General features: G+C 40.6%; 2 protein-coding genes across 2 annotated transcripts; one reads left to right on the top strand and one right to left on the bottom strand.

The window, feature by feature from the left end:
* Positions 1 to 615: 615 nt before the first annotated feature.
* Positions 616 to 1,647, bottom strand: LOC132661750 (olfactory receptor 4S2-like). The gene has a single exon (XM_060606676.2). It carries the CDS (start codon positions 1,630 to 1,632, stop codon positions 616 to 618), a length of 1,017 nt encoding a protein of 338 aa, XP_060462659.1. The 5' UTR covers positions 1,633 to 1,647.
* A 15,966-nt stretch (positions 1,648 to 17,613) lies between these two features.
* On the top strand, positions 17,614 to 22,026 carry LOC132676331 (olfactory receptor 4B1). Its single transcript, XM_078433473.2, has one exon. The coding sequence runs from the start codon at positions 20,140 to 20,142 to the stop codon at positions 21,073 to 21,075; it is 936 nt and encodes a 311-aa protein (XP_078289599.2). The 5' UTR covers positions 17,614 to 20,139; the 3' UTR covers positions 21,076 to 22,026.
* The last annotated feature ends 674 nt before the right edge of the window (positions 22,027 to 22,700 follow it).

The raw sequence follows: 22,700 nt of genomic DNA, 5'->3' as shown, positions 1-22,700 counted from the left end.
AAGACTTGGAGAGAGGCATTTCTGTCTGCTTCCTCTGGCTGAGCCTTGGGGGACCACCCACAGTGTGTCCTCATGAGCCCGTTAAGAACTGTTTCTTTGCTATAATTTTGTGGGTCTCATGGATGCAAGCCATGTTGGCTTTCAGAGCTCCATACCATTGGCAGAATGCTTTCACCTTCACTTCCACGCCATTCAGTTCTCTATACAACCCTGGGAAGTAGTAGGAAATGTAGTTTACCTCCATTTTAAAATGAGATAAAAGACCAAGGTTAGCAAGATCAATGTCAGCATTTGTTTTTGGTATCAATGCTGTATGTTTTAATATTATTCTAATATTATGGTAATATTTCTTCATATTCCTTTATTAGAATATACATGCCTGACATTCCACATCGCTTGGAGGCTATTAGAGGCAACCGTACTATATGTTATGAAATGGACTGTTTTTGGGTGTCAGATTTCTCTGCATAAACATTGAGTGCACTCAGGGCCATGAGACTACCTCTTTGCCTAAAGTCAACTACTAGTGACTGGTAGAATGTGTCCTTCGAAGTAGGTCTTTAGATTTCAAATCCGAGGCTGTGCTATATTGCACTGTTTCTCATGGGATGAAATTTAAGAGGTGATGACTGACTTGTTTCCAGCAACCCTTTCGGAAACTGGTACAATGCAGGCTATACCAGCCCCACTAAGCTTCACACCGGAGTCCCTCTTATTTCTGTCCAACAACCTCCCGACCCACAGTCTTTTCATGGCATTTTTCACCTCTGTGTTTCTCAGGGTGTAGATCAGAGGGTTTAACATGGGTGTGATGATGGTATAAAACACAGCCACCATCTTGTCCTCAGTAAAAGTGGTGGAAGGCCTTAGGTAGATGAAGAGGCAGGGGACAAAGAACAAGATCACCACTGTGATGTGGGAAGCACATGTAGACAGGGCCTTGCGCCTCCCCTCTGATGAGCGGGTCTTAAAGGAAAGCAAGATGACAATGTAAGAGCCCATAAGAGTGACAAAGCAGCTCAGTGAAATCATGCCACTGTTAGCTATCACAATGAGCCCCACCATGTGTGTCTCTGTGCAAGCCAGCTTCAGTAAAGGGTGGACATCACAGAAGTAGTGGTCAATCAGGTTGGGGCCACAGAACGGCAGTTGTACAGTGAGGATGGTCTGGATGAAGGAATGCACAAATCCTCCTAACCAACAGGTTACCACCAGTATAGAGCAGACCTTCCGGTCCATGATGGTCATATAGCGCAGAGGCTTACAGATAGCCACGTACCTGTCATAGGCCATCACTGTGAGAATAAAGATCTCTGTGCAGCCAAACAGATGGCAGAAGAAGAGCTGGACCATACAACCAACAAAGGAGATGCTCTTGACTTTGGCTTGGGAATCAATAATCAGCTTGGGGGCTGTAACAGAGGAGTAGCAGATGTCGACAAAGGATAGGAAGCTGAGGAAGAAGTACATTGGAGAGTTGAGATTGGGACTCCTTTGAATAGTCATTATAATGAGAAAATTTCCAGTCATGAGTGTCATGTAGAAGAGTAAGAACAGAAAGAAGCATAGTTGCTGCACTTTCTCATTTTGGGAAAGACCCATGAAGATAAATTCTGTAACATTATTTTCCATGGAAACTAGGAAGCTCGCAAGAGTGAACTACAGTGTGACTTTACCTATAGGAAAAAAAGTATGAAAGACAATTAGATTTGGGCACATGGTACCATAACATTGTTATTTTTTTTAAAAAATTATTCTCTGGGGCGCCTGGGTGGGTCAGTTGGTTGAGCGTCTGACTTCAGGTCAGGTCACGATCTCGCGGTCTGTGAGTTCGAGCCCCGCGTCGGGCTCTGTGCTGACAGCTCGGAGCCTGGAGCCTGCTTCAGATTCTGTGTCTCCCTCTCTCTCTGCCCCTCCCCCACTCATGCTCTGTCTCTTAAAATAAATAAACATTAAAAAAATTAAAATTATTCTCAAAATTTGTCACTTAAGGTATTGGTTTGGTTAAAGTATGTTCCTTGAAATTATCAGAGATGGGGGACTGTGTGGGAGGAGAAAGAGAGAGAGAAAGAGAAAGGAAAAAAAAAACTTTGACAGGCTTTAAACAGATTTAGGGATACAGTCTAGGCTCTCCTCCTGTGTCAGTAGTCCAAATTATTGTTGCTCCGGAATTTAAATTAAATCTCTCTGTTAAATTAAGCCTCTGAGTGGTAACCCTCAGTCTCTTTACTCCAGGATGCTTTTCATCCTTGTTTTAGTTGATGTATGGAATTTACAAAAATGCACACACACACACACACACACACACACACATATTTGCGATCATAAGTAAGTCTTAAAATGTACACTTTGAGTCAAATCTAGGATGTAACTAGCTTTTTTTTTTTTATGTTTATTTTTGAGAGAGAGAGAGCATGAGCAGGGGAGGAGCAGAGAGAGAAGGGGACAGAGGATCCAGAAGCAGGCCCCACGCTGACAGCAGCGAGCCTGATGTGGGGCTTGAACTTACAAATCGTGAGATCATGACCTGAGCCAAAGTCAGACGCTCAACTGGCTCAGCCATCAAGGAGCCCCCTAACTAGCCTTTTTATGAGACCCCTTGGCTTCCCAAATTCCTGATAGCCTGATTAGCTTTGTTGTATTTTAGATTATTCTAGGACTTCACTCTGTCATTTCTTATATGTCTGAAAGTCAGGAAAAATGCATAGAGGCTTCACAGAAAGGGACTGCCACCTGCAAGATCCTCAAGACTTCAGATCCCAGTTGACATTAGTTGTCATAAAGTATGGAGAGGAAATAACTCTTGAGTATGTTTAGATCTTTTAGATCTTAATAATAACCAACTGTGAGTTCTGGGGCAAGTTACTTAACAATGATAGAGACCCAGTTTCTCTGGCCATTGGTGTAACCTCTACATAAACACCAGAGTCTCCTCTGCTTTAGCCTTATGTCATGGAGTTTGGGGTCATCCTTTCATTGTGTTGTGTTGTGTTGTATTTACTTACTTGTTTTTACATTAAAGAATGTTTATTTTTGAGAGAGAGAGAGAGAGAACACATGAGCAGGAGAGGGGCAGAGAGAGAGAGAAAGACACAGAATTTAAAGCAGACTCCAGGCTCTGAGGTGTCAGCACGGAGCCTGATACCAAGGCTGGAACTCATGGACTGAGAGATCAGGACCGGAGCCCAAGTCAGCGGCTTAACCAGCTGAGCCACCCAGATGCCCCTGGGATGATCCTTTTAATACAATGAATCACTGTCACTGAATGTAGTTTCTTTGTTTCATTATCTGTGTTTTCCTTTGAACCAAAAGGTGTGTGAAGGTGGGGACAAGGTGTGTCTTTATTTTTGTGCGGCCTGAATGCAAATGTTCCTTTCATTAGTTTGACCATTTAAGCCTCGCTTTCTTCATCCTTCAAATAGAAATGCTACTATCCACTTCAGAGAATTATTTTCAATACCAAAGCTAGCCCTGCATATAGTAAGCACTCACGGAATTATGCCCTTTCATTTTCCAGCCAGGTTGCCAGTACTTAAGACATTTTATAATGAAAAATTTCAAACGTACACAAAATGGAGATAGTTGTATTATAAGCTCTCATACACTGACCACTCAGATCAAAAAATGATTCATGTTTTACTACATTTGGATCATCCATCCCTCTTTTTCACTGGTTTGCCAGGTATCTTAATGCGATTCCCAGTCGTCATGCCATTTCAACCTCTACATGGTTCATTATCTGTATCTCAGGAGCTTTCTTATGTGAGCACAAACGCCATGATCACATCTAACAAAATAACCAGTGGTTGCCTGATATCAACCCATTCATGGTCTGCTGGAGCCATGTTTTGTTCTCATCTCTCCTTTATTGTGCTTAGTTGAGTGCTCACCATGCGTGCTCCATAGGCCAGGGTAGTTCACTGTGGCCGCTGTGCACCTGCGATGTGGATAGTGTGACTAAGAAACCGATGTTCCAATTTTGTTTAAGTTTAAATTTAAAAAAACATAAAGCAATGTAAAGTATTTTCATGTAATAAAATTTTGGATAAGATGCGTTAAACAAAATATTATTAAAATTAATTCCACCTATTTGTTTTGCTTTTTTATGTGGCTACCGAAACATGTAAAATGACAATGTGGCTTGTATTGTGTTTCTATCACACAGTGCTGTACTAGGGGTTAGGCTCTGGTCTAAGTGCTTAATCGTACTATCTAATTTGTTTCTTGTAATTATATGAAGTACGTAGAACTATTCCTATTATTCACAAAAGGAATAAAACCCAGAAAAGTAAACTAACTTTATTTATAGTCGTGTAGCTAGTCATTGGTGGAACACAGATTCAACCTTGATAAATTCTCTTAGTCTGTGCTACATTATGTCATAAATGTACAATTTCCATTGGCATTTATTTTAAAAATACTGATAATTCTTTTGGGATCTTCTTTATTATTTTAATATTTCTGGGATATGAATTGTTACTTTAATTAACTCCAAACAAAACTTAACCAAGATAGACACCAGTACTCTGATAAATTAGTGGAGTCCTGATGTCTATGTTCTTGGAAGACCCATAGGCCTTACCACCAAACAGTAGTTTCTGCTACAGCATAGGCACAGTCTCAGAAAATGGTGCAGATTGTGGAAAAGCATATTCAAACTCTGCCATTTCTCCTGCCAGAGTCTAGGACTCAGTAGGATCCTCTGTCTTACCTTCCCTCCCCTGCCACTGTCACCTGCCATGTGGTGCTGGGCCTAGACAGATTATTCCACAGTCTGGAATGCATTACTACCTTAAAAAATTTTTTTTTTATATTTATTTTTGAGAGAGAGACAGAGTGTGAGCAGGGGAGGAACAGCGAGAGAGGGAGACACAGAATCTGAAGCAGGCTCCAGGCTCTGAGCTGTCAGCACAGAGCCCGACTCGGGGCTCGAACTCATGAACTATGAGATCATGACCTGAGCTGAAGTTGGCTACTTAACTGACCAAGCCACCCAGGTGCCCCTAGAATGCATCACTATCTTTTAACCTGTAGTAGGATAAGGACAGAAGCAAATGGATGAGGGTTTAGGCTTCACCAAATGCTGAATTTCAGTGCCTTGACTAAATGCTGACTCACGAAAACATTTGTCCACAGACATTTCTTGAAAGAGGTAGTAGCTTTCTAAAAGTCTGCAGTAAAGGCATTTGCTGACCCCTTCAGATGTCCTCTGTTTCTTTCTATCATAATATTTAAAATCACTGTTTTGGGGGCACCTGGGTGGCTCAGTTGGTTAAGCGTCTGACTTTGGCTCAGGTCATGATCTCATGGTTCGTTGAGTTCGAGCCCCATGTCGGGCTCTGTGCTGACAGCTCAGAGCCTGGATCTTGCTTCAAATTCCATGTTCCTTCTCTCTCTGCCCCTCCCTTGCTTGTGCTGTCTTTCAAAAATAAAAAAAGAAACATTAAAAAAATAAAAAAAATAAAATCACTGTCTTTTAGACTACTTGTGTGTCTCCCCCAATGGACTGTGTGTCACTTAAATGCAGAGTTCATTCCTATTTGTATAGGTTTTCAGAACTTGACCCTAGGCCAGGGACATATGTTAGGTATTCAGTAAACTTTGTAGGAGGAAGAGAGGGAGAGGGAGAAAGAAAATGAGAGTTACTAGTTTATGAATCCTTCTAGATGGTCTGGCTGTTGTCCAGCATAGAATACTGCTTAAAAACACAAACTCTTATCAGATAGAGCTGGATTTTCAACCCCTGGGCACGCCAATACCAACTGTGTTGCTAGTAAGGTTAGCTATTTACTTATTGTCCTCATCTCTAAAGTACGGATAAATAGTTCCTGCTTCATAGAATTGGTGTGAGAATTAAAATAGCTAATGCATGTAAAGCTTAGCATAGTGTCTGGTCCATTAGAAGTACTTATGAAATTTTAGTTATTGTCATTTTTATCCTGTACATTGTTAATATGGGAAATATGAAGCAAAGAAGAAAGGTGATAAAAATGATTACACTTACCTGGAGAGTATGAAACTCTTCCTTCCCATCATTTCCTACTTCTGAGTCCTATGAATCCTCTACCTAGCTGTTACCCCTCCAAACACCATTCCTATTCCAGTAGTCTCATATTTCTGTGGTCAGTGCATAACATATACGAATAACATATATGTATTTCATAACATATATGAAAAAAATAGTCTGTCTCCCATTTATTGCTTAAAATTTCTGTCTGGGTCATAAAGCAAAGTTATTTGTCTTGGAGCCTGAAGCAAACCTGAGTTTACGTTAAGTTCTTGGCAGGTGTTCAGTAAACAACAAGGACGGAGGAAGTATGATAGAAACGTGTGACTTTGGGGACCATCCTGAAGGTTAACTTACTCTCTTCCTGACATCCAGCGTTGTCTTCCAGCTTGGTGTAAATTCAGGCAAAGGCTTTTTCATATCTGAATTCTATGGCTTGGGAAGGAGAAAGAAAAGCCCCATGATACTCAGAGGATACTGTGTTCTGCATCACTGTTTTAAGCTATGAGCTCCCATGAGCCTTCAATTGGCTTCCCCTGTTGAAAGTTCTTACCAAAGATACAAATAACTTTACCCACTTCATCGTCCAGGTGTGGGGCTCACTTGGGAGAGGACTTTTTAGAATGAATTCCCCTGTTTTTATGGCCACTGGAGGTGGATCATCCTAGATTTCCTGTCTGATACTCATCCTTTAATCCAACAACAGTGGATTCCATTGATTAAGCACTTAATATGTGTCTTCCATTATGATAAGCACTTTATACACATTTCACAGTTTTTAGAAATTTTTTATTTTATATTTAGAGCCTCAGTTGAGTTGAAATGAAATAATCATGACTGTTGTTTGAGGTTCACTATCTCCATTTTTTAATATATGACTTCATACTTCACTGTCAATTAATTTAATGAATAAAATATCTGTAAGCCAATATATAATCCAAGTATTAAACATTATGGATAAATAGAATCTACCTGTGCATGCCCTTCTCTAGTGCATCCCATTGCCTATTCCTGAATGCCAAAAAGTTAAATATATTGTAAATTATGTGTATGTTAGTGTGTTTTAAATTTGAATTTTGAGAAGGTTGAACATTTTTTCATGACTTTAGTGATAGTTGGATAGTTTTTTATATTAAGTGCCTGTTTTTTGGTCCATTTTTGGATTATCTATCTTTAATTTATTTGTAGAGGTTCATTTTATATAATCTGGATTTTTTTTGTAATCTGGGTTAAAGCCCCTTGTCATCTCTTTCTTTCTCTACCTCTATATCTCTGTCATCTCCCCTCCCAATTTTGTAACTTCCTTTTTCTCTTTAAATGATATTTTTGGATGAATAGAAGTTCTTAATTTAATGTAATCTAATTTATTGGTATTTTCTATTATGATAGTTGCTGTGGACTGAATGTTTGTGTCTTCCAAGATTCATATGTTGAAATCCTAATTCGCAAGGTGATGGCATTAGGAGGTGATGAGGTCATGTGGGCAGTACCCTCATGGAAGAGACCCCAGAAAGCCACTCATCCCTTTTGCCACGCGAAGACAACAAAAAAATGCTTTCTCTGAACCAGGAAGTGAGTTCTTACTAGATACTGAATCTGAGACTTGGTTTTGGATTTCGTAGCCTCCAGAACTGTGAGAAATAAGTTTCTGTTGTTTATAACCTACCCAGTTTGTGGTATTTTGTTATAGCAGCCCACATGAAGTAAGATAATACTTTTTGTGTCTTCTTTTAAGAAATCCTCCCTATTGCAAGTTCATGAAATTATTTCCCATTAATTTCTAGATGCCTTATTGTTTTACTTTTCATATTTAGATCTAAAATCCATCTGGAATTAATTTTGGGCTATTCTGTGAGAGAGGGGCCAAGACAGATTTTTAATGTGAAAATCTAACTGAACTGAACTAACACCATTTATTATAAAGCTTGTCTTTTATCCATGGCTCTTCTGTGCACCTTTGTAATAAACCAGATGTCCACATATGCATGTCTGCCTCTGGTTGTCTGCCACTGCCTTATTGGTCCGTTTGTCTATATTTGCATCAATATCTGTCTTTATAACTGTAATCTTGTAATAATTCTTGGCCATCAGTAGTGGAAGTCCACCAACTTTGATTATTTGAAGGTAGGTTAGATATCTTTGGCCTTTTGCATTTTCATGTACATTAAAAATATGCTTGTAAATTAGCACAAAAATATCTTCTGGGATTTTATTTGAGATTGCAATGAATCTATTTATAAAGTTGGGTGTATTTGGCACTTTAATGATCTTGAATGTTAAGTGGTATATCCTTTAATTTATCTAGGTCTTCGTTAATTTTTCTAAATGCTTTCTAAATGTTTTCTAATTTTCAGTGTTAGGGTCTTACAAACATTTTGAAGATTTATTTAGATTTTCTACTTTTGCCTCGGATGTGGAAAACTGGAAAGGGTGTTGTTTATAGCCTGTGAATGGGAAAAATCTAGATAATATATGAATTCATAACTTTTGGGGGAATGTATTAAAGAGTTGAGGTTTTAGAACAACTAAATATCCTGAAATATAAACCCCGCCAAGCAGAGATGAAACAGCACTGTTTCACTGGGGAGCATTGAAGGAAGAAATGTCAAGAGCCATATAAGTGGGTAAGAAATGTAGGCTAGCATGAGACTACAGAATGCCACAGACACAATGGAGTTCAATGAAGCACACTCGTATGATATTCTCTATAGGGGCCTTCACTGAATGCTCATGAGAAACACTGAGGACAAGGCAGTAGATTGAGGAAATCTATATTGGTGATACAAGCTTGTTTGAGGATAGAAGCTGCCACTGTGGGAAAAGCATAAAGCCTCACTCAGACCTTTCTCTCTCACAGAACAAGAGCCTTAGGTCTTGGGGGAAGAACCTTCTTGCCCCCGGGGTTCATGTGAAGATCCACTAGGGCAGGGTGAAGCATAAAAGAAAAGAATATTCTATCCTTGAGGAGGCACAGGAGAGAGGCCTGGACCCAGATCGTATGCCGATATGATTTAAGGTCTGTTCTGCCTGCGGGTAGGGCAATAAGTCTGCCAAACTAGACCCACCAAAGATGTAAGTTGAAATTCTGCTGCCATAAAAACATGGTAACAAATGATAAATGCTTTAGGTGAGCTGATCAGTAGACTTGACACAGCAAAGAAAAGAATAGTGACCTTAAAGATAGGTTAAAATAGGGGAGCCTGGGTGGCTCAGTCAGTTGAGTGCCTGACTTTGGCTCAGGCCATGATCTCATGGTTTGTGAGTTCAAACCCTACTTTGGGCTCTGTGCTGACAAGCTCAGAGCCTGGAGCCTGCTTCAGATTCTGTGTCTCCCTCTCTCTCTGCGGCTCCCCTACTTATGCTCTCTCCCTCTCTCTCTCAAAAATAAATAAACATTAAAAAAATAGGTTACTATAAATTACCAAACTGAAACATAAGCAGAAAAAAAGAGCAGGAACCCGTCCCCACCAAGTACAGAGTATGCAGGATCTCTAGGACAATATAAAAAAATTAACATTGGCATAACTGGAATCCTAAAGAGAAAATGGGGCAAAAGAAGTATTTGAAGAAACAGTGACTGAGAATTTCCAAAAATTATGAAATATGTCAAACTATAGATCTAAAAGTCTTGGAAAAGTTGAGTAGGAAAAACAACAACAACAAAAGAAATGAAAAAACCCTATGCTGACACATCATATTCCATCTGCTGAAAATAAAAGACAATGAGAAAATCTTGAAGGCATACAGTGGAAAGAAGAAATATAAAAAAGAAGATATGAATTACAGCAGACTTCTCATCAGGAACTATATATGATAGGAGACAATAGAGTAACATCTTTAATAGAGTGGTGTCTTTAACTATTTGGAGAAAAACCTCTGTCAACTCATAATTTTATACAAATGAAAATATTTTTCAAAATGGAAGTAAAAAAAAAGATTTTTATTGCCAATCCAAAACTGAATTCATACTAGAAGACCTGCACTACAAGAATATTAGTTTTTTAGGCAGATAAGAATATTATATTTGATTGAAAGTTGGATATATACACAGAAGTGAAGCACTTCAGAATGGTTAAAGGGTAAATATAAAGGAGTATGTTTTTCTTATTTTATTTGCTCTTAAAATCAGTGATTTTTATTTTTTTATTTTTTCAAGTTTATTTATTTTGAGAGAGAGAGAGAGAATGCATGCAGGCACAGGCAGGGGAGGGGCAGAGAGAGAGGGAGAGAGAGAATCCCAAGTAGGCTCTGCACTGACAGTGTGGGGCTCAATCCCATGAACCATGAGATCATAACCTGAACTGAAATCTAGAGTCAGATGCTTGAGCCACCCAGCACACCAAAATGTTATTTAAAAATTAAAAAAAGAATTTATTTTGAGAGAGACAGAGAGAGTGTGAGCAGGGGAGGGGCAGAGAGAGAGAGAGAGAGAGAGAGAGAGAGAATGAATCCCGGGCTCCACACAGTCAGTGTACAGAGCCCGACACAGGGCTCGAACTCACAAAACCATCAGATCATGACCTGAATCAACGTTGATCACTTAACTGACTGAGTCATCCAGATGCCCTAATAAGTGATTTTTAAAGCAAAAGTAGTAGCAATACATTCTGGGTTTGTAGTATATGTAGAAGTAAATTATATGAAAACATCATAAGAAGTGGGAGGCAGGAATTGGAAGTATACTGTTTTTTGGTTCTTAGACTCTATGAAGTTGCATAAAAGTATTTCAAGGTAGATGATGAATGGAAGATATAATATGTTATATAATATAGTCTCTATTATTATATATACATATATGTATATATGTATATACTAAAATATGTATATATGTATATACTAAAATATTTTAAAAAGAAGTACAAATCTATAGTGAGGTAAAATGGAATAATAAAAAATAAACTAATTCAAAATTAGGCAGAGAATGAGGAAAAAGGGAACAAAAACAATGGAACGTAAAGAATTGGAAAGGTGTTTGGATTGAATCAAACCAAGGGGCAGGCACCTGGGTGGTGCAGTCGGTTAAGCGTCTGACTGAATCTCAGCTTAGGTCATGATCTCACAGTTTGTGAGTTTGAGCCCCACATCGGGCTCTATGCTGATGGTGTGGAGGCTGCTTAAGAGTCTGTCTCTCCTGGGGCGCCTGGGTGGCTCAGTCGGTTGGGCGGCTGACTTCGGCTCAGGTCATGATCTTGCGGTCCGTGAGTTCTGGCCCCGCGTCGGGCTCTGTGCTGACAGCTCAGAGCCTGGAGCCTGCTTCGTATTCTGTGTCTCCCTCTCTCTGACCCTCCCTTGTTCATGCTCTGTCTCTCCCTGTCTCAAAAATGAATAAACATTAAAAAAAAAAAAAAGAGTCTGTCTCTCCTTTTCTCTGCCCCTCCCCAGCTGTACTCCCTCTGTCTCTCAAAATAAATAAATAAACTTAAAAAATTTAAAAAAAGAAGTAAGTCAAACCAATCAATACTTAACTTAAATGTAAATTATCTAAACACTAATTTAAAAATATTCAAATTATATAAAATACCAAGCCCAAATTTATCCTACCTGTAAGGCATTATTTAAATGTGAAGACATACATAGATTAGGAGTAAAATGGAACAAGATATATAATAAATGCACTAATCAATGAAAGCTAGAGCAACTCTTTTGATATCAGACAAAGTAGACTTTAGTACAAGGAATATTACCAGAGATAAAGAGGTGACAGATGGATCAATTTGCCAAAAAGACATAATAATCCTAATAGTATTTGCATCTAACAACAAAGTCTTGAAACTGCATGAAAAAGAAACACCTAACAGAACTGACTGTCCTTTTTTTTTTTTAAACATTTACTTATTTTTGAGAGACAGAGACACAGCACAAGTGGGGGAGGGTCAGAGAGAGAGGGAAACACAGAATCTGAAGTAGGCTCCAGGCTCTGAGCTGTCAGCACAGAGACTGATGCAAGGCTCGAACCCACGAACTTTGAGGTTATGATCTGAACTGAAGTCGATGCTTTAACCCACTGAGCCACCCAGACGCCCCCTGCCTGTCCTTCTATTGAAGTTTTCTCAGTCATCTTTTGGTTGGATGAAACTCCTTATGTAGTAGATTTTTCAGAAAGGGTGCTTATGTACATACAGTATTTACTGAGTTACTATATGATCAAAACTTTAGTTTATTAAAGGACAGCTTGGCTAGGAATAATATTCTAGTTTATACTTTCTTAACATTCTTGAAAATGCTGCTACACAGTTGCCTTGCTTTATAGTGTTTTTGGGAATTTGCATGCCACAAGAATTCTTCTGTTTTTGTAAGTTATTTTATAATTTTGCCTAGAGTTCCTGAGGATTTCTTTCTTTTAAAAAAATTTTTTTAACGTTTATTTATTTTTTGAGACAGAGAGAGGCAGAGCATGAATAGGGGAGGGTCAGAGAGAGAGGGAGACACAGAATCTGAAACAGGCTCCAGGCACAAAGCCTGACGTAGGGCTCGAACTCACGGACTGCGAGATCATGACCTGAGCCGAAGTCGGACACTCAATTGACTGAGCCACCCAGGTCCCCCCTTTCTTTACCTTTAATGTCTAATAGTTTTATTAGAATACATATCAGGGTTGGTTGTTCTGTGTTAATCTTTCCTGGTACCCAGTGGATCCTTTAAATGTGTGGATTCAGGATTTTTTTTTCAGTTTATTTGTTTATTTTGAAAGAGAGGAGAGAGAGCATGTGAGCAGGGGAGTGGCAGAGAAAGAGGGAGAGAGAGAATCCCAAGCACTGTCAGCATAGAGCCTGCTGTGGGACTCAAACCCACAAACTGTGAGATCATGAGCTGAGCTGCAGTCAAGAGTCAGATGCTTAACCGACTGAGTCACCCAGGTGCCTCAAGATTTAGGTATTTTTAAATTGATGAAATATTTTTTGGATTATAGTTTTAAATATTGGCACTATCCTATTGTTTTGATTTTTTTTAAGGACATCAATTATATTAGGTCTCCTTGGTCTAACTTCTATTTCCACCTCTTTCTTTTCGCCCTTTTAAATGTCATTTTATTTCCTTTGATTGTCTGATTTACTTTCAAGCTGTTTATTATATTTTAATTTGAATATTCTCCCTTTGGTACTTTAATTTTCATTGCTGACACAAGTTTTTTGGCTTTTCTTTTTTCTTGAGTTTAATCAACTCTCATTTCACCCCTTCCTCATTTTAAAAACTTTTTTTTTTGTTCTTAGATTTTATATTTCTAATTCAGCATTTTATTTTCATATACTTAAATGTTTGTTATGTCTTTAGCTTTCCTCTCTCAGAGCATAATTGCTCGGTATTTATAACTTCTCAAAGTTCTCCAGCTGAATTAATTGAAAAACATCTTGAACCTTTTCCTAGCTCACAAATTTTTGGTAAAGTTTTACACTAGAGACAATAAATTCCATGGGGAATGTGGCTCTTGATCACACTGTGAGGCTCAATTTATTTTAAATAGTTTAAGCATCTCAATATTGAAAAACAGTCTTTGGTCTTCTAGTGAGTGTGAGTGGGTTTTCTAAACTAAAAAATAGAACCTAAAACTCATTGGCTAGCTCTTTTCTGTACCTGTTTTTTTTTCTAGTTTATAGTTTCTAAATAGATGATCTAAAGACCGACTACGGGGATGATTCCCTGAATCCTTCCCTTTGTGATTTACCTGCATCACCACAGGCTGTTCATTTTCTAAAAGATCATAGAACCCGTGGAATTTTGTTGTGTGGAAGCAAGATTGGCACTGTTAGTTGGCAATCACAATCACAAAATCAAAGTCACTAGAAGGGAATTCATTGTCATGGAAACAGTGCCTCAGCAACTTGACCAGTCACTAGCTGAGTGACTCAGAAGTCAGTTAAACTCTCTGGCTCTTCGCTGCCTCATCTGTCAACTAAGAAGATGGGATTCATGGTCTTTAAATTGCCTTTCAGCTCTGAAGTTTCCTCAGTTTCGCCTAATGTCTTAGCTGTGATGAAGTGGCTCAGCCCACTGGGGGCCTTCGATGTGGAGGAAGGAACCTGTGGAACAGTTTTGTTGTGAAGAGAGCTTCCTGTGTTCCAGGGCGCACCGTGTCAGTCTCCTCAGCCCTTTGAGTGACATCCCTTTGAGTGATGGGCTCTTGCAACAGATGGAGAAATTGCTCCTGATTCTAAGGAGGAGAACCTTTATGTTCAAGTCTTTGCTGTAAAACTGAACATTACTCAAACAAGGTAGGTAATGCCATACCCAGGAGGATGTCTCAGGTTGACTGAATGTGGAGACTTTGATAGGCTCCAGATCACAGTGTGATGTAGAATGAGTCACTTTTCCTCCCCGAGCCTCAGTTTCTGCCCCTGTATAAAGGAGGGGGCTGAACAGAATGTGCCCTAAAGTTCTCCTCGACGTTCACATTCTGGGATTCCGTCAAGTACCACTTGGGCTCTAGAGTGAGTTGTGGGAAGGAGGCCCTTGTGATGTGACTTTCAGTTCATTGCAGTAGGTCTTCCAGGCTCTCTATCACTTGTTATTTCGTCCTCGTCATTCAGACTGTATTTGGGAGGATAAAGTTGTACCTAGTTAGGGTCTAGAACATCACTTACCTACCTAGGTTTACATGTAATCCACGGGTTACCTTCTAATCCGTGATCCTAGGGTGAGGGTTTTATCTGGGGAAGTGCTGGAGGAGGTAATTTGTTGCCGACTAGCTGTCTTTCTTTCGGGCAAGGGGAATGAGAAAGCAGAGAGAAATGTAAATAAATACCAGGAAGGGCGAGCTGATAATAGCTACTACTTATTGAGAGCTTCCTGTTTGCCAGGCAGCCCTCTTGCAACAACCATGTCAGATATGAATTGTTACCCTATTCCAAGAAAATAAAAAAATCCGTTCCCAGAGACACATGATGTGATCGAGCTCAGCATCGGCAGCCACCTGCAGTGCTTGTTCCCACAATCCCTACCTGAGACCAGCCCCCGAGGAGAGAGAAGGGCGGCTCAGCAGGTGTTCTCGTTTTGTTTTCTCCAGTCCCTTAGAGGTCCGTGAACCTGGAAATGTTCCCTCCACTAAAAAGGCGGGTCACTTCTGACCTGTGATTCATCACTTCCATGCCTCACAATGATGCCATGAGCTCATCTGATACAATTGTCTTACATTTCCCTAATGAACTTTTTGTTTGTATTTTAAAATATATATCATGTGGTCCTAAATGGTAATCTTCTCAATGTATAGACTCAGATGTTATATGTACAGGAGTGTGTCAGAGATTTGGTCTCTTAAGTGAGAATTGGGCAATTCATGTCCAAGCAGCACTGCATAAAACAAAGAGCAACTAATGCCTTCTATGGAACATAATTCATGGAAAATAATCTATGAGGTAGAAGTAATAACTTTTAAAAAAAATTTTTAACATTTATTTATTGTTGAGAGACAGAGACAGAGTGTGAGCAGGGAAGGGGCAGAGAGAGGGGGAGACACAGTATCTGAAGCAAGCTCCAGGCTCTGGGATGTCCACACAGAGCCTGATGTGGGCCTCGAACTCATGAACTGTGAGATCAGGACCTGAGCTGAAGTCAGATGCTTAACCGACTGAGCCACCCGGGTGCCCCAGTAATATTTTAATAGCAAAGTTGGGATATGTGTGTCTTTGATCTTGTGCAGTAAAATGTAAATGTCTGTTTCCAAAATAGAAATGATCTACATTATTCACAACTATATATGTTTGATGAAAAAGAGTCACACCTGTGTTGTATGAGGTCAAGATAGACTGAAAGGAAAATGTAGACAGCATTAAATAACCTACTCTTTCTTATCAATTCTACCGGTTAATCAACTTACCAATCAAAACTCTACATATATAGTGAGCACCATCTGTAAGGTTGACACTTAGGTGCCGTGTGGGTTTGAGGAGTAATAAACTGAAGACAAAAATAGGCAACATGAAACCACAATAAGCAATAAAAGTCTCTATAAAAATCAAATGTAATAAATTGTATGGTTCTAACTGTAGGTGGTAGAGAATTTCTTCTTCTTCTTTTCCTTCTTCCTTTTTTTTTTTTTTTTAAAGTATGCTTCATGCCCAGTGCAGAACCCAGCGTGGGGCTTGATCTCACCACCCTGAGATCAAGACCTGAGCTGAGATTGAGTTGGATGCTTAACTGACTGAACCACCCAGGTGCCTTGAGAATCTCTTCATTTTTAAATTCAACTCCGTGAACATTTACTGAGTACTTACTGTGTATTTAGTTCTGAAGATTCAGACATGAACAAGCTCCGCTTATTAAGGGAGACAGATACTGAAACAGTAATTATGATAAAAATTGGTAAATATTCCAGCAGAAAGATGTAAAAAACAAACAAACAAACAAACAAACACAGAAGTGTTGGCTAGAGGGGAATGTTGAGTGGTTTTGATCTGAGCATTAAAACAAGAATAACCTTGGGGTGCCTGGTTGGCTCAGTCATTGGAGCATGGTTGGGTTGGCCCCAACTCAATGCCAAGTAGAGACTGTAGAGATTACTTAAAAATGAAATCTTAAAAAAAAATAAAACAAGAGTAAACAGTTAGAAAGCTGAGGTGTGCATGCCACACAAAATGTAAACAGCATACGTGCAAAGAGCAAGTTTGGGAGAAAGATGTCTATTTCTGACTAGCTGGAAAGCGGGCTCCGGGAGCAGTGGCAGCAGGGAAACTAGAGAACGGGCTCCAGTTCGTACATGCCATGCAAATACTACTGGACTTAGCCTCGTAGGCAGGGGGACCATTGATGGATTTCAGGTCACTGCATGATGTGTTCAGATTTGCATTTAGAAGTGTAACAACAATAAAAAAGATAGCTTATGTTTATTGAGGGCTTGCTATGAACTCGGTGCCACATGCCTTATTGCACTGAACAGACAGATTGCTTAAACTCATTTCCAGAGTCGAGAGCTGAGACGAACGCACAAGTGTGGAAGTGACCGGGGTGGCTTCCTAGGCAGCGGACACTGTAGAGTGGGTGGGACTTGGATCGGGAGGTGGAGGGGCAGGCATGGCGTGTAATGTGAAAAGTAAGATGCTCCTGTGGTGGTTATCAGCTTGCTTTCATGAGAAGGTGAGGGGACTTTTTAAAAAAATTAATTAATTAATTAATTAATTAATTTTTTAAACTTGTTTTATTTTTTATTTTTTTAAATTTACATCCAAATTAGTTAGCATGTAGTGCAACAATGATTTCAGGAGTAGATTCCTTAGTGCCCCCGGCCCATTTAGCCCATCCTTCTCCCACAACCCCTCCAGAAACCCTCAGTTTGTTCTGCATATTTATGAGTCTCTTCTGTTTTGCCCCCCTCCCTGTATTTGTATTATTTTTGTTTCCCTTCCCTTATGTTCATCTGTTTTGTGAAGGTGAGGGGACTTCTAAGAAGAGCAAGAATATGTATTTAGAGGTGAGTGAAGTTGGCTTAAAAGGGCATGGGGAAATACTTTAGAGCTTCTGAAAGTCAGTGGAGGAGTTGAGGCCTGTATCCAGGCAACAGGCTGGTGTCTGAGTGATCCGAGCACAGGGACTCAGGGAGAATGCTGACTTCAGCATACAGGCTGGCGGGAGGTGGCGGGAGGTGGGGTGGGGGGGGAAGACCTGTGACACCTGGAGACGGTCGGTGCATGGAGGAGCTGCGGTGATCCTCACATGGGCTCCTATCCTGCCTGAAGACCGAGACTTCAGGAAGATGGAGGAGGAAATTGGTGAAATCAGTGGGTTGTGGAGAGTGTGTAAATGTGGGAAAAGCAGGAGAGGCAGGAGTCAGAGGTGACTGCAAAGATTCAAGTCTGAGGGCTGAGCAGAATGGCGGTGCTGCTGTAAGACCCCCTGAGAAGAGGGGTCTGTCAGAGCACGCCTGCTGGGAGATACCCACTCCACAGGTCAGAGTCACCAGTTGCAGCTCTAACCCCTGACTAAAGCCGTGCCATGAGGGGCAGGGGAGGAGGGGACATTCCCAAGTCTCACACTCTGCTCAGTGTCCCACATAGCTTCTTCGTCTCTCTTATTCCAGAGATGGTGGCATTGAAATGTTCCCGATAACTTGCAGTTGCCTGCCATGTTCCTGCTATTCACAGGGAAGGCATAATAAATGGATTTGGACAAGTTTTATATCAACCATGGGTTTTGATGTCATTTCTGTAAGGTGCTGGAGTGGCCAACCACTTTCTCATCTGGCTGAGGAGTGGTGGTCCTCTCTCCCTTTCTAGAAAGGCCTGGGTTTCAGCCTCGGCTCAATCGTTCACAAGCTGTATTTGGGCAGGCTACTTAACCTCTCTGAGTCACAGTTGACTCACCTACCAATTAGCGACCTCAAAGTGGTACAGGAAGAATTAATTGAGGGGACAATGGTTATCACAGTCCAGCACGCCGTAGCTACTGATTAAAGGACAACAGTATCTGCTGCTGTGGCTGTCGGGGTGACAATGACAGTGACAATGGTGAAATCAGGTCACCACATGCTTGAGGTTTCCTCCGGCCACCAGAGGCTGGATTGTTTTTGTTTAAGATTTTTAAAGTTTATTTATTTTGAGAGAGAAAGAGCACACACAGAGGGGAGGAGCAGAGAGGGAGGGAGACAGAGAATCCCAAGCAGGCCCCACCCAGGATGGAGCCCCACAAGGGGCTCGATCTCATGACAGCGAGATCATGACTTGAGCTGATATCCAGAGTCCGTCGCTTAACTGACTGAGCCACCCAGGCTCCCTGAGTCTGTGGGTTGTTTTTGGTGTTTCCTTGTTTCCCTTCCTCTGGAACAGAAAGGGAACCTCCCCTTGCTTCGCCTCTCCTGTTCAGTTGTTCTTCTTCAGTGCCCTTCCTTCATGCCACGCAATCTCCCATTTCTTCTCCAGTGTTAGCCAGGTGACTCACCGAGGATTCTCTCAGTGTATTTTCACCTTCTGTATATCTTCTAGTTTTTACTATGAGAAAGATTAGTGATGAGGGAGGTATTTAATTTATTTCAGTGTGGGAGCCCAAGTGAAAGAAGAAAAAAATAAAAGGAATAAGAAATACTTCAGGGTAGTCTTACTTTTTTTTTTTTTTTAAACTGAGGTATAGCTGACACACAACGTTACATCAGTTTCAGGTGTACAACATAGTGATTTGACACCTTCAACCCAATTTCAAAAGCAGAGAAAATCTTTGAGAGATTCCTCTGCCTCGTGTCATGAACGTGCTGCTGAATCGCATGTAGTTACAAGCTTCCTGAAGGTGAGAGCCATCTTTCGTTCTTCTCTTGTATGTCCCAAATCGCCTGGGCACAGGGTAGGTACTTAATAAAACATTTGGTTAAAGAACTGAATTAAAATAAATCCTCACCTCCTGCTGACAAAAAATACCAATGGTGGGAAAACTGAAAGACAGAAACAAGCAAACTGGTGAATCCCCGTATATTACATTCGAACTGTTGTTTGATACTGACCTGTATTCTCAACAACTTCCAGATGTCCACTTGGACCCCAGGTATCAAAATTTTCTCGAAATGTTTGTAAAAATTCATGAAGATGTGGGACTGAGAAAAACCATAGGACCTGAGAGAATCCAGAAACTTAGATAATCCGTGTAAGGAAAATATTGAAGATATTCTTTAGAAAGGGAGAACTATGAATGAAATTGGCATTTCTGGGAAGTAAATGGAGGAAACCAGGGATTCACGAGACGTTTACTTGAGAATTTCTCATGCAAAGGCATGATGAGAAATGTTGAGAATGGGAGAATTGTTGGTAATATGGATAGTTATTAATGCTGAAAATGTTGATTATTATTTCCAGTGTGGTATACTTGAAATAACATACCAGTTGGAATAAAATGATCTGGTTCTTGTTCTGGATCCACTTCTTACTGGGAGGCTTCGCTAATTCCCAACCCCTTTGAGCTTTGGTTTTCTCCCTTGTGATAAGGAGATCATGGAGTTTTTTTGCAAGATAGATTGCATAGTGTCTTGTATAGAGTGGACTGTTGGGCAGTGAATGGATAAACGTTTGTGATATTAACAAATAAATAAGTAAAATAAACCAATAAGATAATATGTGCAAAAGGGCTCTATTAACAGGCAAGTGCTAAATAAACATGAAGGATTGTTGTTATGATGTGTTTGTTTTGTCACAGGGCTCTTCTCTGAGATACATTTTCTCCAGATGGAGTCCATGGCCATTACAAATAATGTGACTGAATTAATTTTCACTGGCCTGTTTCAGGATCCAGAGGTTCAGAGAGCGTGCTTTGTGGTGTTTCTTCCTGTGTACCTGGCCACAGTGGTGGGCAATGGTCTCATTGTTCTGACAGTCAATGTCAGTAAGAGTCTGCGTTCCCCCATGTACTTCTTCCTTAGCTACTTGTCCCTGGTGGAGATCACTTACTCCTCTACTGTTGTCCCTAAATTCATGACAGACTTACTTGCCAAGATTAAAACCATCTCTCTGGAGGGCTGTGTGGCTCAGATATTCTTCTTCCACTTCTTTGGGGTCACTGAGATCCTTTTGCTTGTGGTGATGGCCTATGACCGCTATGTGGCCATCTGCAAGCCTCTTCAGTATATGAACATTATGAGCCGCCAACTGTGTCATGTACTGGTGGCTGGCTCCTGGCTTGGGGGCTTTTTCCACTCCATTATACAGATTCTCATCACTGTCCAGTTACCCTTCTGTGGTCCCAATGTGATTGACCACTACTTCTGTGATCTTCAGCCATTATTCAAGCTTGCCTGCACTGACACCTTTGTGGAGGGGGTTATTGTGTTGGCCAACAGTGGCTTAATTGCTCTGTGTTCCTTCCTCATTTTGGTGTCCTCCTATATTATCATCCTTGTCAACTTGAGGAACCATTCTGCAGAGGGGAGGCGCAAAGCCCTCTCTACCTGTGCCTCTCACATCACAGTGGTCGTCTTGTTCTTTGGACCTGCCATCTTCCTCTACATGCGACCCTCCTCCACCTTCACTGAGGACAAACTGGTGGCCGTGTTCTACACAGTTGTCACCCCCATGCTGAACCCCATCATCTACACACTCAGAAATGCAGAGGTGAAAATTGCCATGAGGAAGTTGTGGGGCAAAAAGAACTTAGGGATGGAATAAAAATGGGAAAGTGATAAAGAAAAACATCTAATTATTCTTTGTTTTTGAAATGAATTTTGATTTCAGTGGGACATTCAGGAATGGCAAAAACAAATGTAAGGACTTAATGTTACTGTTGCTGTGATTCTCCTTAATAACCAAACACTTGCTTGTATCTTGGTATAATGTTCCAAGGGAAGAGATCAGATTGCCTCTATGATATCCAAGAATATCATGAGGTTGGGTAACATTGAGACTCAAACTAAATGGCAAATGCAAAGGAGAATATTTTGACAGATGTTTTGTAAGTTAGAGTACTGCTATGACATACTTCCTCTCTCCTTCCCTCCCTTCTTCCCTCCCTCCCTTCCTCCCTCCCTTCCTTCTCCCTTCTGTGTTCAGTCTCCTAATGACAACAGCTTATATTTCATTAAGAAGGAGAACCAAACAGAGGAATTATCATGGGATATTTGAGGAGAGTGCCAATATGATCTTCTCTTCCACTGTGGAGAAATGTATCTTTGAAAATTGTGTCTGGGGGCACCTGGGTGGCTCAGTCGGTTAAGTGCCTGACTTCGGCCCAGATCATGGTCTTGAATTTTGTGGGTTGGAGCCCCATGTGGGGCTCTGTGCTGACAGCTCCGAGCCTGGAGCCTGCTTTGGGTTCTGTGTCTCCCTCTCTCTCTGTCCCTCCCCTGCTCATGCTCTGTCTCTCAAAAATAAATAAACATAAAAAAAAAGAAAATTGTGTCCATGAATTTTTCTATTTTCTGATTGGTTCTTGGTGTCTTGTACCATGGACTGTCTGATTACAAGTACTGAAAAAGTCCCTGGGGCCATTTCGATTCTTGTGACATGTTGGTACAAAAGGTAGGTCTTCAGTCTCCACAGGCCTTTTCACAATGTCCAGTATCCATAAGTTAAAAAAAATATATCAAAAGGGCATAGGTTCTAGATAGCAATAGGGAAAGATCAAGTCAAACATTTTAAGGAAAAGATCACTTTTAGCCTTATCCAAATGTAAATACAGAATGTAGGAAATTTTTTATTTTTTATTTTTTAAAATTTATTTTTATTTAATATATATGTATTTTTTTTTTCCAACGTTTTTTTAATTTATTTTTGGGACAGAGAGAGACAGAGTATGAACGGGGGAGGGGCAGAGAGAGAGGGAGACACAGAATCGGAAACAGGCTCCAGGCTCCGAGCCATCAGCCCAGAGCCCGACGCGGGGCTCGAACTCACAGACCGCGAGATCGTGACCTGGCTGAAGTCGGACGCTTAACCGACTGCGCCACCCAGGCGCCCCTATATGTATTTTTTAGAGAGGAAATGTGAGCATGGTGGGGGCAGAGGGAGAGGGGGAGAGAGAATCCCAAGCAGGCTCCACGCCCTCAAGACTGTGAGATCATGACCTAAGCCAAAATCAAGAGTTGAATGGTTAACTGACTGAGCCACCCAGCACCAGAATGTAGAAAATTCTTATTAGGCCTAACTTGAAGAATGAAAGGAAGGGAAATACTACCCATGCATGTTTCTACTCCAGACTTCTGTCCTTTATTCTAGGTGACCATGCCAAGTCCGTTTCTTATCATGCCTATTAGTGTTTCTTGGTGAAGTAGGATGAGACAGTCTATGTCTCTGTT

The sequence above is a fragment of the Panthera onca genome, chromosome D1, assembly GCF_046562875.1.
Source record: "Panthera onca isolate mPanOnc1 chromosome D1, mPanOnc1 haplotype 2, whole genome shotgun sequence".
NCBI classification, from domain to species: Eukaryota; Metazoa; Chordata; class Mammalia; order Carnivora; family Felidae; genus Panthera; species Panthera onca.
Note: the sequence above shows the minus strand (reverse complement) of the source record. Positions and strands in the feature narration are given on the sequence as shown.